The sequence below is a fragment of the Grus americana genome, chromosome 13 (assembly GCF_028858705.1).
Source record: "Grus americana isolate bGruAme1 chromosome 13, bGruAme1.mat, whole genome shotgun sequence".
In the NCBI taxonomy this organism is placed as follows: Eukaryota; Metazoa; Chordata; class Aves; order Gruiformes; family Gruidae; genus Grus; species Grus americana.
This window is the reverse complement of record NC_072864.1, coordinates 10,952,538-10,972,537: the sequence shown is the minus strand read 5'-3', so window position 1 is coordinate 10,972,537 and position 20,000 is coordinate 10,952,538. Positions and strand designations below refer to the sequence as shown.

At 38.1% G+C, this 20,000-nt stretch overlaps 1 protein-coding gene across 4 annotated transcripts in view; it reads right to left on the bottom strand.

Moving 5' to 3' along the window:
* The window catches only part of LOC129212073 (transcription initiation factor TFIID subunit 4-like), a 149,351-nt gene that overhangs the window by 108,697 nt on the left and 20,654 nt on the right, over nt 1–20,000 (bottom strand). For all 4 annotated transcript variants that reach the window (XM_054840134.1, XM_054840135.1, XM_054840136.1 and 1 more), the window contains exons 6-9: nt 19,507–19,596; nt 15,223–15,480; nt 4,472–4,577; nt 188–302 (exon numbers count right to left, since the gene is read on the bottom strand). In XM_054840134.1, the coding sequence (XP_054696109.1) occupies nt 188–302; nt 4,472–4,577; nt 15,223–15,480; nt 19,507–19,596 (569 nt within the window). The remainder of the gene's footprint in view (nt 1–187; nt 303–4,471; nt 4,578–15,222; nt 15,481–19,506; nt 19,597–20,000) is intronic.

Sequence of the window (20,000 nt, the reverse complement as noted above, 5' to 3'; positions counted from 1 at the left end):
ATGACCCCCTCCCTTATTTAAAATAGAACTAAGTAAGAAAATTGTCATCCAATCACAGTAAGAAAAGATAGGAATTATTGTAAAACACTGCCCTCTGGTGTTAAGCCAATTCTAAATTCTATTTTATATTTAAGATCCCCCCCCAACCACCCCCCTGCATTTTTTTTATTATTTTTTATTTTTTTACCTGAAAGAACCACCTCCAGGGTCATTCAGCTTGTTTTTCTGATTTGCAGAGACCTGAACACCAAAGCCCCCAGGACTTTTGCTGGCTTGTATTGTTGGTGCCTTCCCTACTGTGCCTGAAAAACACCAAGCAATGTTATTATGAGCTGTCTTAGACAATTTACATCAAAGAACCTTCTGTCCAGGAACTAAATTTAACTGTCTGTAAATTGCAAACAAAGGAAGTTATTATTTTTAAAGATTACACTGCTGAAGAAGAACAATTTATAAAACAAAATTTATATTAACAATTACAGTTTGTTCGATATTTACAGAATACTGAAGATTCCAAAACTGAAAACCATTGGCCATAACTGGTTATAATACACATAACAGCTATAAGTGTGTTTGCAACTGCCAGTAATCCACTTTTCTAGATAATCTGCACAGAATAAATAAGGAGAATTTGAAATGTTCTTAATACAGATGCTTTAAGTCACAGTCACTCAGGGTATTAACTATGTCTTTTACATTTTTTTATGTAGTCATTGGCTTTTGTTGCAGTGAAAAAAGTGTATATTCAGAGTTTAAAACGTTACTTTCTTATTTTGAAAACAATGATTTAAAAGTAATTCATATCTGTATCTAGACTTCACAGCTCTATATGTAGAAGTAAAACTGGGCTTTCTAATGGTGGACATTCATCTTCTTGTGACAGTAAATAAAAAATGGATTTTAATTCCTCTCTGATATTTGGAAAAATCTAACCAAAACCAATTACAAAGGTATGTTGGTAATTAGGAAATCCACAGACCTGTATTATTATTATTATTATTTAAAACACTGTATCGGTATGTAACTGTAAAAGTATTGACAAATGAAACTTTTGGAGTAAGCCCTCCTTTATTGCTTAAACACATGTTTACTTGGGTTATATTTTGTGTTTCCTTTAATTCCACCCATGTTTTGGCATGTGAAAACAATTAATTCATATGTATACTTGACTTAAAAGATCTCACCTTTATCTTGTATATCACTCAATTTTATTGAGTGTTACATACACATAGTGTTTGAGACTTTGAGGAGTACATGAAAGTTATTCCTGCACATCTGTGACTCAATTGCATATAAATGGCATGTTATGAACCTTAGCAGAGTTACATTATTTTTCTTTCATGAATTATAAAAACCTGAAACACAACTATACCAACAAATTCTTTTAAGAACACTTCTTTGCTAAAACAAAAGTGTTAGCTTTGAATGAGTCAAGCATGACTTTTTTTATTTTGAAGTCTTCATCAACTTCAACATATGATCTTAAAGTGAAACTAATTTGACAGTGTTTGTTCAGTTCTTCAATCTGTATAAACAAACTGTTGTGTGGACTCTCAACATTAGCAAATACAAAACAAGATTTAGGACTTCAGGCTCCAAGCCTGGGGAACAAAAGTATTTTGTCATCAGAATATTCAAGGTCCATGAGATGTCACAGATAGCATTAGTTCATGGACCAGACAATTCATTTATCTATTTCAGATGAACTAATTGAAAGGCTTTCTACTACGTAAGCTGGAAGGAAAGAAATAATACAATAATAAAAACTAGCAGATCTCTGCTTTCTACAATTAACATCTTGGAGATTAAAAGTGTGTTAACCTTGAAAATTATTGCAATGACAAAATTAAGGTAACAGTGGCACTCCTTCAGAATTAATATTATATTCCTTTAGAACTAGTATCAGTGGTTTGTTTTCTACAGATGAAAACTTTTGATCAAAAAAATCCAAAAAGGTACAGCAACAGAGTAGTTAACTTCTTGGTCTCAGGAAAACAGTATGTGTACACTGGATATGGAAAAATTAGGTCTCATTTTCTTTCACCTCATGTACGTGTAATTCCACTCAAATGGATCTGGCATAGTAAATAGAAGTTTTGGGATGACATACAGGTTTTCTGGTTTAAATCACAATTGTGCATGATTAAGCAGTTAGACACAAAATATGGCTAAAACATCAATTTATATTATGAGGCAGGTCATATTTTGAAAATTAAAATCACCTGTGGGCCTAGATATTTCATGGGATTGGTAATGACATACAGAGTCTTTCACCACTGGGTCCTCGTTTCAAATTTGAAGTAGCACGATCTAGAGAAATAAACCCAAATTTAGGAGCTTATAAATTCCTAGTTGTATTTTTGCAATGAATACTCTGGCTAGTTATTTTATTCTTTGGCTCAATTCCCCCACCCCTAAGATGCAATTCACCTAATTATTATACTGATAAGTGCTTTCATAAAGGAGCGTGAATTTTTTGTGCAATAACTACAGTGTTACTTCTCCTGGTGTGGAAGTAATTTTATTAATACAAAAGTCCTTAAAGCCTGCCAACTTTATCTATACTACTGTTTTTAAAAGCATTACAGTCTCTTCACATAGATGCACGGATACATTACACTAGGAGATTCACTCCTATCTGAGAAGGAAAATGCACCATTCTGTGGAAGTTAGCTCAGTTCTGGTGTAACTATCCTTAAAAAGTCACACTCCACAGAATTACACTACTGTAATTTTCTATATAGACCATGTCCTATTCCAGTATCTTACCTCCTTCTACAGGAATACGTAGGCCATTGCATTATACTGGTGTTTACGGTAAAAAGTTTTAACAATATATCAAGATCAATATAAACTGGTTTCTGACAGTATGCCACTGCAATATTTCCTAGAGCTGCAAGCACACAGGCGGTCTTTCCCTAGAAGTGGGCTGCAGGATGAGCAGTTTTGCAGTGGGACGCTTTCTAAATTTCTATTTTGTTCACTTTGTCCATGTAACTAAAACAACATAGTGGTGGGTTTAAACAAGCTTGTAAATAGAACAAGCTCACCCAAAAGCAGGACTTTGCATGAATTGAGCATGAATTGGCCTTTATGAATCGTTGTCTTTCTTAAGTCAAACTGCCAGTTAAATTGCATTTCACCAGCTGATCAATGGCTATCATGAATAAATTTGTATTCCGAATCCACTGTTTAAAAGACAGATGCCAGTATCAGGCAAATTCTTGGCACACTGTTGACATTCACGACTTAGAGACTGAATAAGCAAAGAAATGAAATCAGCTTTCACTCTCAGACACGTTAGTCTGAAGTGAAAGTTCGTGCTATAAGATGCCAAATACCTTCCCTGTTAATGAACTCATGTCCTGGAGTATCAGTGCTATCAAATACACACCTTTTATGACAAGTAAATGCATTTCTTCCTAACTTGGAAAAACAGCCTACAGGATTACAGTGACAGCTTGGTCTCCATGTCCATTCAACCTCTGGATTCTCTGAAGAGAACAGACCAAGCAGAATATCAACTACTATTAACTGTGATCATTGGAGTTTTTGATGCCTTCTTTTCACAAGGAGAACAGAAAAGACCAAGCAATAAAGTCAAATAGGTAGTAATAGCTTTTATGTGCATTTAAAAGTTTGATTTCTGATTGAATACCTAAAGATGACAAGCTCTGTATTCCATTACAAACCCTCAATCATCTAAATGCCCACATCCAAAAAGATACTCTCTCACATAACCAGGAAAAATAAAACCCAAACATAATAGGTCTAGTGGTGGAAAGAAACAAATGGATATTTATTAAAGTAAGAAGGCTTCATGAACCCTCTTAAAAAGTGGGACTCATCAGCCAAACATTAATCTACTTCTGCACAGACAGATGAGGAAGTTGTGTACAAATGACGCCTCTTGCTCCCCTGGCTAATCATGGCATGTCAGGTTGCTGCAGTCAGTCTCTGACCTCACCAAAGAGTAAACATACTGGCAGGAGAAAAACAAAAAAAGCATGTGGGTTGAGATATTTCTCTAGGACTCCTACCTTGACCTCTGTAGCTGCAGAGGCAGTGATTATTGTGTTCCACTTCAGGATTAAGAGTTAAAAGTAGGATGGTTAAATTGAGGCATCCTTTAGGCTTTGGGAAAAAATGAAGAATTTCTTTCCTGGCCCAGAGTTAGGACAGTAAGAGTCAAGTTCCTGACCTCTTTCAGAATTTTCCGTGAAAAATTGCTGAGTAAGGAGCTAAGCACATAAGAGTTTAGTCCTAAGGTTGTTTCAAAACATTTCACTGTTGGTCTGAAACACCTTGAAACTGCATAGTGAAAACATGCATTCCTGAGCCAGTATGAAGTAAAAAAGAAATGTCAAGCCTGCCAATGTCAACACTGTAAGTTCTTCCCATGCTACTAGTTTGTAATTACAACGAAATTCATACAAAGGTAACAATCTCACTAAAACATTTAAACCCATACCTTGTGGTCTAATGGTCTGAGTTATTACCACTGGCATCCTAATCTGGGTAGTCTGGCAAGCAGGGTTTCGTTTCACAGTTTGAGCAGATGTTGACTGGATAATCTGCTATTATTAAAAAAAAGTATACTTATATTATACTCTTTATACACAAACACACACAACGTAAATATACTAATACCTGTAATTACTAATATAAGCATGTGGATCTCTAAAAGCACAACCAGCTAGTGACAAAAGTCATATTCATGTAACGCATGTGGTTGTGTGTGTGTGTATATACCTATTTTGCCATTATGCTTTAAAAAAAAAATCAAATAATATTTGACACAAATGTCATATGTCACAACCTTATTCAAAAATATATTTCAAAGTTGTAAGGTAAATATTAAAGTTTAGACTTTTCAGAAATTTTACTAGGAGAAAAGCATTTTTGTAGAAGAAAATGCAGCAATAATCTTAGTGGTATCCACCTACAACCATTAGGCCTTTCACTACAGATCTAAGCTTTTTAAAGAAAATATTTACTAAAAGTAAATTTCAGAATATTATGGGTTCCAAAGTCAGATATACACAAGAAAGAAAACGATGTTTTGTGGTGACCATATACTATTCATCTTTTAAATGTTAATTGGATATTCGTAAGGTTTCACTTACTACTAAGCCAAGTTCTGAAGTTCTTTCCCAAAACAGAAACTGGGTTAGAAACTTAGAATTTGACCCATAAACAAATCATATCAAAAAGAAAAAAACCTGCAAGGGTCATGTCTAAGCAACACCAAAATGTATGTTCATGAAATCAGGGACAAGGTAGGCACAGATGTAACGAACAGAAGATTCAAAAAGACACGCGGATGCTGTGGAGCTGGAAAAAAAAAATCCATAAATAAACTTTGAAAGCAAAATACAGGCAAATAGCTGCAAATAAGATTACAACCACAACTCAGGCATGACAACTTTAAAAGTCATGTGCCCTTCACAGTCACAACTATGTTACTCCCATTGCATAATGTGTCTGCTGTTTCTGAATTACACGTCTGTCTCACTCCCACAGGACGCAGCATTCCCTCCTAGAAAACAATACACCACGCTACACGCTGCTACAAACAGGAACCACTGCACCTTTATTCAGCACCAGTCAGCGTTATTCTTACAAAGTGTATCTAAACACTATTTTGCTGAATAATAAATGGCCAAATCTCTGAATTCGAAGTATGCTATGGAGAAAAGGAAAGGAGAAACAGTATTTTCAAATAAGACATAAAAGTAGAGAATGAAGAGACTATGGAAGAAATAGGAAATTGTTCCATCAGCGGGAACCAGGGGTCCCAAACTGGAAGGAAGAGAGGTGAAAACTACAAATTAGAAAAGAGTAATGAGGGAATAAGACCTGTAACATAGTCTGGAGAAAAAACAAATAGGGCCATTCTGAATTTAAGAAACTGCATTCTGTACATCCTAAAATATTAAAAGTTGAAAAGTCATAATAAACCTGCAGATGTAGGAGTATCAGCAATAGGTACCTTGCAGAAAGAGAAAAGGGAAAAAAGATTAAGGATTCAGCTTCAACTATGGACACTGAAGGAAAAATGGAGCATTTGTACAAAGCACAGAAATGGATTAAATGGAGGTAAATTTACTTGGTCAAGACAGGCAATGAGTAAATAGTGACACTCGGGGGAAGTAATAAAGTAGCTATCATGCTTAAAAATAGGAAAGAAATAGAGGTGATAAGTGAAAATGGGGGGGAAAGTTGAATTTGACTACATTTTGATGCGCAGGAAACGCATACAAGTGTGTTTTAATAAGTAAGGAGACAGAATAGCCCACAGAAAAAGAAGGCTGCATTGGTATGAAAAAGAATGAGAATGTTGCCACTTTAACAATAATTTATTAGATGAGTTTTCAGAGAATAGTGAAGAAAAGCAGCCATACCTTAACCGGCCAGAAGCCAGGCCAAAAAGGAGATGTGTGTGACCTGTGGATAGAATTACTATCTGGTATTACAGTAATTGTCTGCAATTAGATATTATTTTTCTCTGTGAAGCAACCAACTTCTACAGTTCAGAATCAAGTTGTTTCACCTGAGTGACAGTTTCATATGAATGCCCTAAAAAATGAGCCACTAACACCATTGAAGATAGGACAGTATCTAAACATTTCAGATTACATAAATAATGGCAATGTTTTCCTTACTATCAAATACATTAAAAAAAAGTCCTTTAACAAGTACTGTACTAGCACTTGAACATGCTGAAAGTATAGAAAATGATTGAGAAATAAACTTTTCCAAGGGGCACAGATCAAAATCATCATCTTGAATGACATACAGAAACTGAACAGTAACAAACACGTGCTCTCTAAAAGGAACAACCGCACCTGAACTCAGAGCAACATTTTACACTAACTTAAATTCCAGTTTCTACACAGTTTTAAGATACGTTTCAACACAGATGTAATCTTCAGATCTGGAAGTGATAAAGGAACGAACATTAGCAATTTGTTTCTGAAACAGAATGTGTAACCTTCTTTGCAGGCAAACAAGGGACAGCATAAAAACTGACAAATCAGAGGTAATTGACTCTGCATTAAAATTTATAAACAATCTAAACCACACTTCATCAATTAAAATAACTCAAACTGTTCTACTGTTCTTGCCTATTTTCCCAACAGCATAAACATTACTATTATGTCCTTAACTTGGCCTGAAAAGTGTAAACAATGAACAAGGTACTAGAAGCTAGTCTGGGATATCATTAACTTAACCAAATTATTTCATATTTCTCACAGCCTAAAAATACACACAGTGAGCACACCCCGCCTAATGTTATCTACTCATATGCCAAATCGATGCTGAATCCCAAATGATTAGTTTGTAAGCACCAAATTACCAACCCAGACCGATACAGAAGATAGAGAAGCGGACGTGTTAGGATACTGAGGTTATCAGAGACATTAGTTCAGCTTTCAGAAAAGGGAAGATCGTATTGCTGTCTGCGACCACCTAATGGGAAGATGAGGAGAAGATAGAGGCTGACACTCTCAGATGTGCAGAGCAGAAGGATGTGATGGGCACAAGTTAGAATATGGGGAATATCCATGTAACATAAGGGAAAAAATAAATTACCATGAGGATGGGTAAGCACTGGAACAGGTTGCCCAGACAGGCTGCGTAATGTCATCTTGAAGGTACTCAAACCATGATTGGTCAAGGCTCTGGGCAACTTGCTAACCTGTAAGCAGGATGTTGGACTAGACACCTCCAGAAGTCCTTTCCAATCTTTTACCATGTGTTGGGTTTGCGTGGCAAGGTTTTGGTAGTGGGGGGGCTACAAGGGTGGCTTCTGTGAGAAGCTGCTAGAAGCTCCCCCTGTGTCTGATAGAGCCAATGCCAGCCAGCTCTAAGACGGGCCCGCCGCTGGCCAAGGCCAAGCCAATCAGCGCCTCTGTGATAACATATTTAAGAAGAAGAAAAACACTTAGGGAGAGAGAGCTTTTGCAGCCGGAGAGAGGAGTGAGAAGATGTAAGAAACTCTGCAGACACCAAGGTCAGTGCAGATGGAGGGGGAGGAGGTGCTCCAGGCGCCGGAGCAGAGATCCCCCTGCAGCCCGTGGTGAAAACCATGGTGAAGCAGGCTGTCCCCCTGCGGCCCATGGAGGAAGGATGAGGGGGTGTAGAGATTCCACCTGCAGCCCATGGAGGACCCCACGCCGCAGCAGGTGGAGGCACCTGAAGGAGGCTGCGGCCCGTGGGAAGCCCACACTGGAGCAAGTTCCTGGCCGGACCGGTGGACCTGTGAAGAGGGGAGCCCACGCCAGGGCAGGTTTGCTGGCAGGACTTGTGACCCCGTGGGGGACCCCATGCTGTAGCAGTTTGCTCCTGAAGGTCTGCACCCCGTGAGAGGGACTCCATGCTGGAGCAGGGGAACGATGAGAGGAGTCCTCCCCCTGAGGATGAAGAAGCGGCAGAAACAACATGTGATGAACTGACCGTAACCCCCACTCCCCGTCCCCCTGTGCCGCTGAGGGGGGGAAGGTTGAAGCCGGGAGTGAAGTCGAGCCCGGGAAGATGGGAGGGGTGGGGGGAGGTGTTTTAAGAGTTGATTTTATTTTCTCATTCCTCTACTCTGTTTTGCCTAGTAATAAATTAGATGAATTCCCTCTCTAAGTTCGGTCTGTTTTGCTCGTGACAGCCATTAGTGAGTGATCTCTCCCTGTCCTTATCTCGACCCACAAGCTTTTCGTTATGCCTTTTCTCCCCTGTCTAGTGAATGAGGGGAGTGAGAGAGCGGCTCTGGTGGGCACCTGGCCCCCAGCCAGGGTCAACCCACCACATACCACTACCTCCATAATTGTAATATCGATGATCTTATAAAAGTGCTGAGTCAGAAAAGGTAACGACAGAATATAAAAGTCTTCAAAGTTTACAGAAACTGTTCATCATTCCATCTCCACTAAAAAGAAGGGAAGCCATTTTCATTATTTCCACCACTGAAGAGAGCAAGCACAACAGCAGAACAATAACAACAAAGGCACAGAAAAAAGATTTAATGTGACTCAGCCATTGCCTGGATTTGATAATGAGTTTGGAAAATAGCAAAATTACCACACAAAATTATGATCAAGACAGTGCCAAGACAGCAAATACTGTCGTATACCAGCTTATTCCTTTTCAGTCTATGGGTCAAAAGTTGAAGAATCATCTCCCAGGCTACTGCACTTTGGAGCTCTTCAAGGAACACACTGAAGCAGGAAAGTCATGGCATTGCTTCTCCGAGTGCAATATGTGAAAAGTTACCTAATTTTTTTTCTATAAAAATAAGATGCATATTTCTCACAATAGAAAATACTCTCCCTCTTTTTTTATTTCATCTTCCCACTTCTCCCCTTAACCGTCATCTTTCCACTCTACAAGACATGTTCACTTTGATTCACCATTTATCTGCTCCTCCAGACAAGTTCCTTCTCTCAATTCCCAAATGCTTTGGACTACTCTGTCCATTTCTAAAGTTCACTTCATTTTCACATCCGTAAAAAGGGATGTTTATACAAAGGTGCTTCCATAAAACAAGCAGACTTCTGAAGATGAAAAGAGGATATTTAACAGTCACGCTACTGATAAGCTGAATAACAAAGAGGTGACAGTTGAAATACTTGTTTTTCTTAAGGCCCTTCTTCAAAAAGCTTAGATTCAATAACTATATGAGAATAAAGCAATAGTGCTCTCTAGTCCTAATCTCAAACCACAACAGGTGTGAATCTTCTACACTGTATGTTATTGCAGGACAAAGAACAGATTAGAAATGTAAACACAGACCAATAATTAACACCACAAATGACCAACAAATACAGACTGAGAAAGAATTCAGCCAAAGCACATAAAATGTATAAAAGTAGAAAGACTGGTAACGTCTGTTCTCTTTCTCTTACCTGAACAAGAAATATGAAATAAAAATGAAAGCTACTATCTACAAAGGAAAAGTCCTTCAGGACAATTAAATTAGAACACTCTGCTCAAGTTTTTGAGGACAAGTCTCAACAATCAACAATCCAGATGTTCCTTTACCAATGCAGACGCATGGGGTCCCAACAATATGCTTCCCCTTGCTTGACAAGGGTTGCAAAATCAGCCTGACTCAATTTACACAAATCACACTTTGCAACAAAAGCATCTGATCAAAAAGCTTAAGCATATGAAATACAGCAATAAAAACAAAAGCATAGGAAACAGAAGCTTCTGAAAAGAATGGAAAATAAAAATAAATTTGGAAAATACATCCTTTACCAAGCATTTTTTCTCTCAATTAAGTTAAAAAAAGTATTGTTGAAGGAAGAAGCAAGCCACTTGTAAATGTACAAAATTCAGAATGGCTGTGGTCTGATATGACATTTATCTTCACTCATGAGTAAACATTTGCTAACTCACTTGTGGCTATGCCACTTGTGATTTATCAGTCTACTCACTCCTGAAGATAAATGTCATATCAAACCTCAGCTATCATGTAATCTGGCAGCATTAAGTTACAATGTTCATGCTTTTATGGGCCTAGAATTCATATTTACCATTGTTTACCAGGCTTTAATAGTAAGTCACCATTTTTCAACAGTGCCTTAAAATGTGCATAAGCAATTATTTTTCCTCCCAAATAAAAAAAAATGTACTTTTTAAAAACTCAGCACATAATTTTTAATGTTAATATGACAACAATATTGTTCCATTGAATTTATGTTTTCAAAGAAGCAATGAAAAAAAATAAAGCCAAAAGCCACTGGATCACTTGTCCCACCTGCTCCCCAATTTATTATACAATTCTTCCTACAGTATTTCACCTGGTCTAATTTTGAATGTTCTCAATGATGGCTTTTCCACCACTGCCTTTGGGAGCCTGATCTATTACCTAATAATCTGTCTTACTGTAAGGACATTTTGCCTTATATATCCTGCTTAAATCCTACTTTGCTTAATTATATCCTGTTATTTATATTTATGCTCTCTTAGACAGCTCTAAATAATTTATCGATATTCTTTGATGTTTAAACCCTTAAAATATTTGTAGAAGTTTTTTATGCTTCCCTTTAGTCAGTGTTTAACCAAGTTACGTGTGTTTAATTCTCCTAAGCTTTTCTTTTGTCTTTGCTTTTAAGTCTGTCCTTTAATTGCCATCTTTTGTTACTGGTTTCCAAACAGCATTTGTTGCCAATATCCTCCTTATATTAGGGTACAGCCCACAAAATTCTGAAAGTAAAGTCCATGATAACAACTAGGCAGTATTTCAAGTATGCAAACAATTTGTTAAGTATAGGCTTTGCTCCTGTTAATGGATCCCAGACATCTACTACTCAACAGCCATTTTTATTTAAATTTTATTGTACACCAAATTCCAAGTCAGCGACTAGATCTTTATTAGTTCATTAATAGAAACTACTCCTTTTATCCAAATAGCCATCTTTCACTCTTCCATTTCTAAGCTGCTTTGCACACAGGACAAAAAGAAAATTATTTCCTGTGAATCACTAAAATGTGTACAAATTATGATCATTCAACAACAAAAAACTGATGCCAAAAAAAGCTTCAGTAGAGAATTAAAAAGCAAAGTAGAACATCCCCATATAACATAATGCTTATTCTGCTGTTGTATCTTGTTTCCAAATTCCACTGCTCTATCTCACCTTTTGGGAGCCTCCAACCACTATGTGAGTCCCTGGAAAAGTGTGAAGTAAATGTTTTAGCAAACACTGTTCTGCTGTAACTTAGAAGATGGCAGAATGTCCCCTCTGGACACTGTGCACAATTTACTGCAGCAACAACAGTCCAGATGTATCTTTCCTAAACCTAGACCTGCACAAATCTTTATATAGCTTTGCATATAAATACATTTGTTTTAATTAAGATGGATCACTTTGAATTTCTTACTGTTTCTTTATCATTTAAATTTAATAATTGGCTTCAACCTCCAAGAGTACTTTCTCCTTACACTGCAGTGTCAACACAACATATAAAGTGCTAATCGATCTCTATTGCTCATCAGTCTACTTACAACTTTAACACGTTTAATAAAGAACACCTCTCTTATTCACAGAAATTTTTTCTGCTATAACACCCAGAACAAGACAGGTAATGTTTGCATATGTAGGGCTATACAGAGCTCCTGCCCCCTAAGAATGACAATTTAGACAAGCTTTGAACATTGCACTTAGAACAATTAAAAAAAATTGATTGCTGGCTTATCTCATTAGTGTCTCATCAATAAAATATTAGCCTAAGATTATTCCCCTTTTCCCTAGCTAGAAGTAGTTACCAGTACTAATGGCACTATCTAGCTCTTTAGAGCATAACTTTTTCATAGTTTTGGAACATGATTCCAATACTTTACAAAACAGATAAATAGAATAGTCTCTCATCTCCACTAACACTATACATTTTAATGCTCCATCGTGCAATCTACACTGCACGCTGAACAGCATACATGGAATTCCCGTGTTGCAAGATACCTCAATATAACTGGAAGAAGTATCATCACATCTGACCCCTCTGTCAAACAGAAAAGTCAAAAGAAAGGAACAGCTAACAGATTCTCTACATTTTAAAAGAAACTAGACTACTGTAAACTGGCTGATATGAAAGGATCTATATTCCAAAACAGGCTTGCCCTTCTGCAGCTGGACAGTTTGCAAAGCCAGCTGGAACTCTCTCCAGTGAGCTTCAGGCTTGGAAAATCTGGAGCTCAGCCAGTTTCCTCCATCAGTGCTGGCCACCCTTAGGCAAGCCAGCTGTAATCTTCCTCTTCCGGACAAGTCCCAGGCAAGATGGCCAGCAGCTCTTTGCTGTGCTCTGATTTTGGGGAGCACTAAGAAGTGCTAAGAGTGTGATCACTGTCACCAGAAAAAAGTCAATACTTACAAACAATTACTAGTGTGATATGGTGATGCTCCTGGGTTGTCTGCTTGGCACCTGAGTTGATGGTTGTAGTGGTATGTAAGATTTTTTTTCATGTAGTAACTCTTACTGTCTGATGCTGCTTTGGTCTGTATAGAACTAATCTGAGGGCCATTTAGAAGTGCTTGGTTAATGTAATGTTTGGTGCTATTAACTAGTTACTGATAAATTGAAAGCAAACCCAGAAAGCCAGTTTTGCAATAAAGTCAATAAATTATAATTTTTTAATGTATTCAATTCTCCCTAAATATTTTCTAGAAAAGGAATAGTATTAAGCATAGTTTTGCTCTGCGCAGTTTACTACCTTTTGAAAACGTAGCGGTCATTTCACATACCCAATAAGAGGAAAATTCAGTCCTAGACCTATGTATGACCTCCTCACAGACAGAAAAGCAACTTCTTTTGCCCATCAGCTCAATCTCCACAATATATTACTTTAGAAGTTTTCAGTTCCCTCATATTGCATAGGCATGTTGAATAAGATGACAGAGCAAGTCTTCACATTGTTAATCTCTACTCAGGTTAACGTCACTATTGCTTGCTTTCAGTATGCATTGACATGTGAGAGAGACACACAAAAGGTGTCTCTCCCATAAATTTGGCTTTAGCCCATTCAGAAAATATTCCACAAGAACTGTAATCATAAGAGTAAGAATTTCTGTGGACTTACTGACATATTTTTCTACAACAGCATTTCTCAAAAGGTGGGGTGCAACCCGTCTAGTAGGCACAGGAGCATTTCAAGTGGGTTGCAAAACACTGGAAAAAGCTGTGTTACCTGGCAGTAGGTTTGTCCTAAGATTGTGACATAAGATAAGGCTAGACTTCCTGGCCATGAATGTTTATACTTGTAAGGAACCTGTCAGCTGCTGTCAGAAATTTGCTTTCCCCAGGACAAGGAGCAATTGTTACACCTACTGCCTGTAATTACAAACAGTTCCTACCTGCCTACCCTGAAGAACCACATCTATCGTCAACTCAATCTTACGAAACATGGATGAACCAAAAAGAAGTCACAGGAAGTCTGAGGAACACTTTTCTAATTAATACAACAGTCCAGAAGAGGTGGGGAGAACCCACCTTAGGAAAAGAAAGAATTCAAGTGGCTGAACAGAAAGCAGTCAAGTTAAGGTACAAAATAACCAAGTGTCTCGTGTGTATGACAAAAGCCAGAGTCAGAAGACTTAGCATCTAAGATGTTGATACACATTAAAACTATGCTCACTAAATGATGGTACAATTTTATTAATTTCATTTTAAAGTTAGTAATTTAACTGCTAGAAAGTATTTGCAAGATTCAAAAGATATAGCTCAGATGGCTCAGATACTTTCAGATTGTATACTGCTACTTTTAGTTTAAAGCAAAAGAAATATTCTCTCTCCACACATCCTACAAATTATTTATATCCTTTATAGAGCCTATAAACTCAAGAATAGATCACTAAGGTTTTACATTATCATATGTGCATTTCTGAATCTTGGTAATACAAATTTTTACTAATTTGATACACCTTCTGGAACTTGTGAATTTGATTTTGAAACCTAAGTCAAATACTTTACTCATACATACACAGAAACCACAGACATCTTTGCTTGAAGGATGATAATGCCTGTACAAACTCAAGGCCTTGTAAAAATCCTAAATATATTTTAATTACAACTGTAAACAAACACACAAGATCCTGTATAACAGCAGGATAAATTTACCACACTGTCAGTGAGAAACTGGCTGTACAGCAGCCTTATTGATAGTGCCTTTGAGATTAATGAGTCTAAGCACATAATACTCCAATATGGACAACAATGATATATTTCAGTAAATAACAAAGTATGGCGCTATTTCTAACAAAACATGCTGGTACAATACAGCTATTCTTCTACTAGATTTTATAACTATCTGTAGAAGAGTTTAAAATAAGATAGTTAATTTTAATGTAGACTAATTTAAGCAAAGCAGCATACCTAATGACATACTAAAAATTATACTGTCTGTAAATCTTGAAAAACTTTCTGTTCTACATTTGTAATTAACTCAAATTCCACTGTGTTTACATAACAGTTACTGTTTTCTAGACAAAAAGGCCAAGAGCACACTTTCTTAAATTTAAGCTATGTTAATAATGTTGTCTAAACTAATAGTTGAGCAGAAAGGTTGAACATACATGTGAACTGGAATAAAATGAGGTACCACTATATATCACAGCACATGATACAAACAAACAAAAAAGTACTTTCCCAAACAAGCTGCAATAAAAATAACATTGAAAACTGCTATTCAGTTTGTTAAGAAATTCTCTTTTATACTACAGTACCTACCAGTTGAGAACTCTGATTTGACTGTACCACCTTAACCTGAGGAGGCTGCACTGTATTTGATACAGAGACTGTGCAAATGTTGTTTGGTTGCCTTATTCCTATTGTCTGCGTTGTGACAACAGAGGAAATGCTTCCAGAGGCAGATTGAGGTATAACTTGTGATAGCTTGGTTTGTTGAAGTGACTGCTGAGACGGCTGTCCTTGCAAAACTGAATGTTGACTATTCAGTAAAGATTGTCTCAATGCAGGTAGACTTTTCTAAAAACAGAAGAAAGTTTATGAAATATAAAATTTAGCAGATTGACAAAAAAATACTTTGCTGTAAACATAATTAAAAGAATGCAGCTTTCTTTCCAATTTTACTGTCTGTCTATTCATCAAAAAGAAATGATCGAACATATTTTGTAAGAGGAAAAGTTCAGTTTACGCTTTTAATAAGCTCTCTATTTGGATTTAGCAACTTCGTAGATTTTGATGTGCGCTAATTCCACCATAGCAGTAAAATATAACACTCCCCTCCTCAAGACTATCTAGAACTTGTAGCTTAGGTCTTTGGAAGGGCAAAAAATGGAAATAGAAAAGGCAGAAGCATAGGAACAACCGTATTCCCATTGCATGCCAGAAGAAGTAAGCTGCACCAATTTACTTCTCCTGACATGCCTCCAGTACCTAGAACAAGATGATTTACCTGTTGATGCCCTACAGCAATAGCTGTTTACTGTATTATTACTGATCTAATATATTCTGACTGGATTAGAAAAGTGTAGTATTGTATGCTTCATGTTCAGACCAGTTCAACCAAAAAATATGGTTCTAAAAGGCTATACTGTACCTTCACAAATAAACTTTTTACTTTTTAAGTGGTAGTAGTGTTCTTTTGAAGTGGTCCCCCCAGGCAGCTGTAGAATGCAACAGTGTTTAGCCCAAGCTACAGTCCTTTCTAAACTTTAGTATTTATTTAAAAACTTAATGCCTGTTGCCAAGAAAGGACTTCAAAGAAAGGAAACAAGTTAAAACTCATCATGATGCTAGAAGTGACTGCAGCATAACAGCGGGAAAAGGCACAAATAAGGGTTAATGATAACTTGAAAAAACAGAAGCAGGAGAGAGTTCTGAAGAAAAGTTGAAGGGAGACAAGAAAGAGAGGAAATCTGCCCTAAACTGAGAAGTTTTGGACTAGAAGAAAAATGCTTCTAAAATTATAGTTGTGGTTTTGTTGAGGCATAATTAAACATGCTTTGCATGTATGTATATAATCTTGCATATGGAAGCTATTGTAGCTAATGTAGAAGAATCAATTAAAAGTTAAATATGCCCCCATGTGTACTAACTTAGGACAATAAATCCATTTGGTACCACATTATAACTTCTATTACAGATTAATTCCAGATTACAAGCAGGATCAGCTAATCAATTATTTCAACAGCATTATCTGGCTTAGTTTTTCATAATCATGGTTACACATGCATTGAAAGTTATCAATGATTCAAATGTAGATTACAAAAACAATATGGTAGAAGCTTATTAAATTACTTGAAGCATTCTATAGAAATAACTTGTGACTCTTCCAAATGTGACTGCTGTACTTCTTCAAAAAAAAATGACCTACTACCACAGAAAAGTATATGCATTGTAAGAGTAAAGGATCTCTACAGAATAGACAATGGATGATTTCCAAACTAGGGAGCAACTGCTTTTATAAAATAAATCTAATTACTAAAATGTTCTAGATCAGGGCTACTCAAGCTCTGGTTGACAGAGGCCCTTGGGAGGCAGGCCTGAAGGGCAAAGGAGTCCAGGAAGGCTGGACTTTCTTCAAAAATGAAATGTTAAAGGTGCAGGAGCAAGCCATCCCCATGTGCCAAAAGATGAGCCAATGGGGAAGACGACTGGCTGGGCTCAACAGAGAGCTTTGGCTGGAACACAGGAAAAAAAAAAAAAAAAAAAAAAAAAAAAGGAGAGTTTATGACCTTTCGAAGAAGGGGCAGGCAACTCAGGAGGACTACAAGGATGTCATGAGGTTATGCAGGGAGAAAATTAGAAGAGCCAAAGCCCAGTTGGAACTTAACTTGGCTACTGCTATAAAAGACAATAAAAAAATGTTTCTATAAATACATAAGCAACAAAAGGAGGGCTTAAAGAGAATCTCCATCCTCTATTGGATGCAAGGGGAAACATAGTGACAAAGGATGAGGGGAAGGCTGAGGTACTTAATGCTTTCTTTGCCTCAGTCTTTAATACTAAGACCAGTTGTTCTCCAGGTACCCAGCCCTGAGCTGGAAGACAAGGACAGGGAGCAGAATGAAGCCCCCATAATCCAAAGGGAAATGGTTAGTGACCTGCTATACCACTTAGACACACACAAGTCTATGGGGCTGGGTGGGATCCACCCAAGGGTACTGAGGGAGATGGTTGAAGTGCTCACCAAGCCACTCCATCATTTATCAGCAGTCCTGGCTAACCAGGGAGGTCCCAGTTGACTGGAGGTTGGCCAATGTGATGCCCCTCTACAAAAAGGGCTGGAAGGAGGATCTGGGGAACTGCAGGCCTGTCAGTCTGACCTCAGTGCCAGGGAAGGTTATGGAGCAGGTCATCCTGAGTGCCATCACACAGCATGTACAGGACAATCAGATGATCAGACGCAGTCAGCATGGGTTTATGAAAGGCAGGTCCTGCTTGACTAACTTGATCACCTCCTATGACAAGGTGACCTGCTTAGTGGATGAGGGAAAGGCTGTGGATGTCATCTACCTGGACTTTAAGTAAAGCCTTTGACACCGTTTCCCACAGCATTCTCCTGGAGAAACTGGTTGCTCATGGCTGGGATGGGCGTACTCTTCACTGGGTAAAAAACTGGCTGGATGGCCAGGCCCAGAGTTGTGGTGAATGGAGTTAAATCCAGTTGGCGGCCAATCACAAACGGTGTTCCCCAGGGCTGAGTACCGGGGCCAGTTCTCTTTAATATCTTTATCAATGATCTGGATGAGGGAATCGAGTGCACCCTCACTAAGTTGGCAGATGACACCAAATTGTGCGGGAGTGTTGATCTGCTTGAGGGTAGGAAGGCTCTACAGAGGGATCTGGACAGGCTGGATCAATGGGATGAGGCCAACTGTATGAGGTTCAACAAGGCTCAGTGCTGGGTCCTGCACCTGGGTCAAAACAACCCCGGGCAATGCTACAGCCGTGGGGAAGAGTGGCTGGAAAGCTGCCTGGCAGGAAAGGACCTGGGGGTGTTATTCGACAGCTGGCTGAATATGGCCACCTGGGCACACTGCTGGCTCAAGAAGGCCAACAGCATCCTGGCTTCTACCAGAAACAGTGTGGCCAGCAGGAGCAGCGAAGTGATTGTCCCCCTGTAGTCAGCACTGGTGAGGCTGCACCTCGAGTACTGTGTTCAGTTTTGGGCCCCTCTATACAAGAAGGGCATTGAGGTGCTGGAGCGTGTCCAAAGAAGAGCAACAAAGCTGGTTAAAGGTCTTGAGAGCAAGTCTTATGAGGAGCGGCTGAGGGAACTCGTGTTGTTTAGCCTGGAGAAAAGGAGACTGAGGGGAGACCTTATCGCTCTCTACAACTACCTGAAAGGAGGTTGTGGTGAGGTGGGTGTCAGTCTCTTCTCCCAAGTAACAAGTGATAGGATGAGAGGAAATAGCCTCCAGTTATGCCGGGGGGATTTAGATTGGATACTGGGAAAAATTTCTTCACCAAAAGGTTTATCAAGCATTGGAACAGGCTGCCCAGTGAAGTGGTTGAGTCACCATCCCTGGAGGTATTTAAAAGACATGTAGATGTGATGCTTAGGGACATGGTTGGACTTGGCAGTGCTAGGTCAACAGTTGTACTTGATGATCTTAAAGGTCTTTTCCAACCTAAACAATTAAAAAACAATTTAAAAAAAAAAGCAAGCAATAAACTCCAGATCAGCTCTGGATCACAAATTTTTTCTCAAACCTAAACCAAGGCCCCAAACACGAGGCTTCCCTCCTGTAGGAAATCCCCATTTCTTACCGTTCTCTCAACCTGTCAGGGAGCAGCCAGCTGCAGCACACAGCCACCGCTCCCAACCATGAAAGCAGTAAGCAGCACCTGGCTGGCCTGACAGAGATGGAGCCTGCACGTAATTTCCAGCCAAGCAGATTTCGGCAGAAACTGGCAGCATGAAATACAAATTGAACAGTACTGCTCTAGAAAGGTGAAGCTTATTCCTTTTAAAAAGTATATTCTAAAACTTAATATATTGACATTTGCATTGAAATAAATTTATCTAAACAATAGTCACAATACCTTGAGGAAAGGTACAAGATATGGCTGAGGAGATGATTTGAGTTCCGATTGAAGGCGGCCTGTAAATTCTTCTGGATCAATCTTTGCATCCTTCAGGGGGAAGAAAAAAAAATGTTAACAACTCAGTTCAGTTGTTTGTCTTTTTTTCCAGATAATATATATGTATGTAGCTCTAGCTAAACAGGCTACCATATCAAGAAGAACTTTCAAAGCTGAAGTCCCTCAACTCCTCTGTATGTATAAAATCCTTCTGTCAAGAGCTAATTTATATATGTAACAATGCCACTCAGAATTCAGGGAGTTCCCTTGGGGATGCACAATTTAAGACACAATGAGATCCCACACACACTCAAGTCTTTTTCGGAATTCCATTCTCTTGCTAACATTTACATAGTGATTTCTTTTTAAAAACATTAAAAAAAAAAAAGGTTACCGAAGTGACTTTACAAACTATTATAAAATTTGTCACCCCTTGTAATAAGAAAATATCTTTA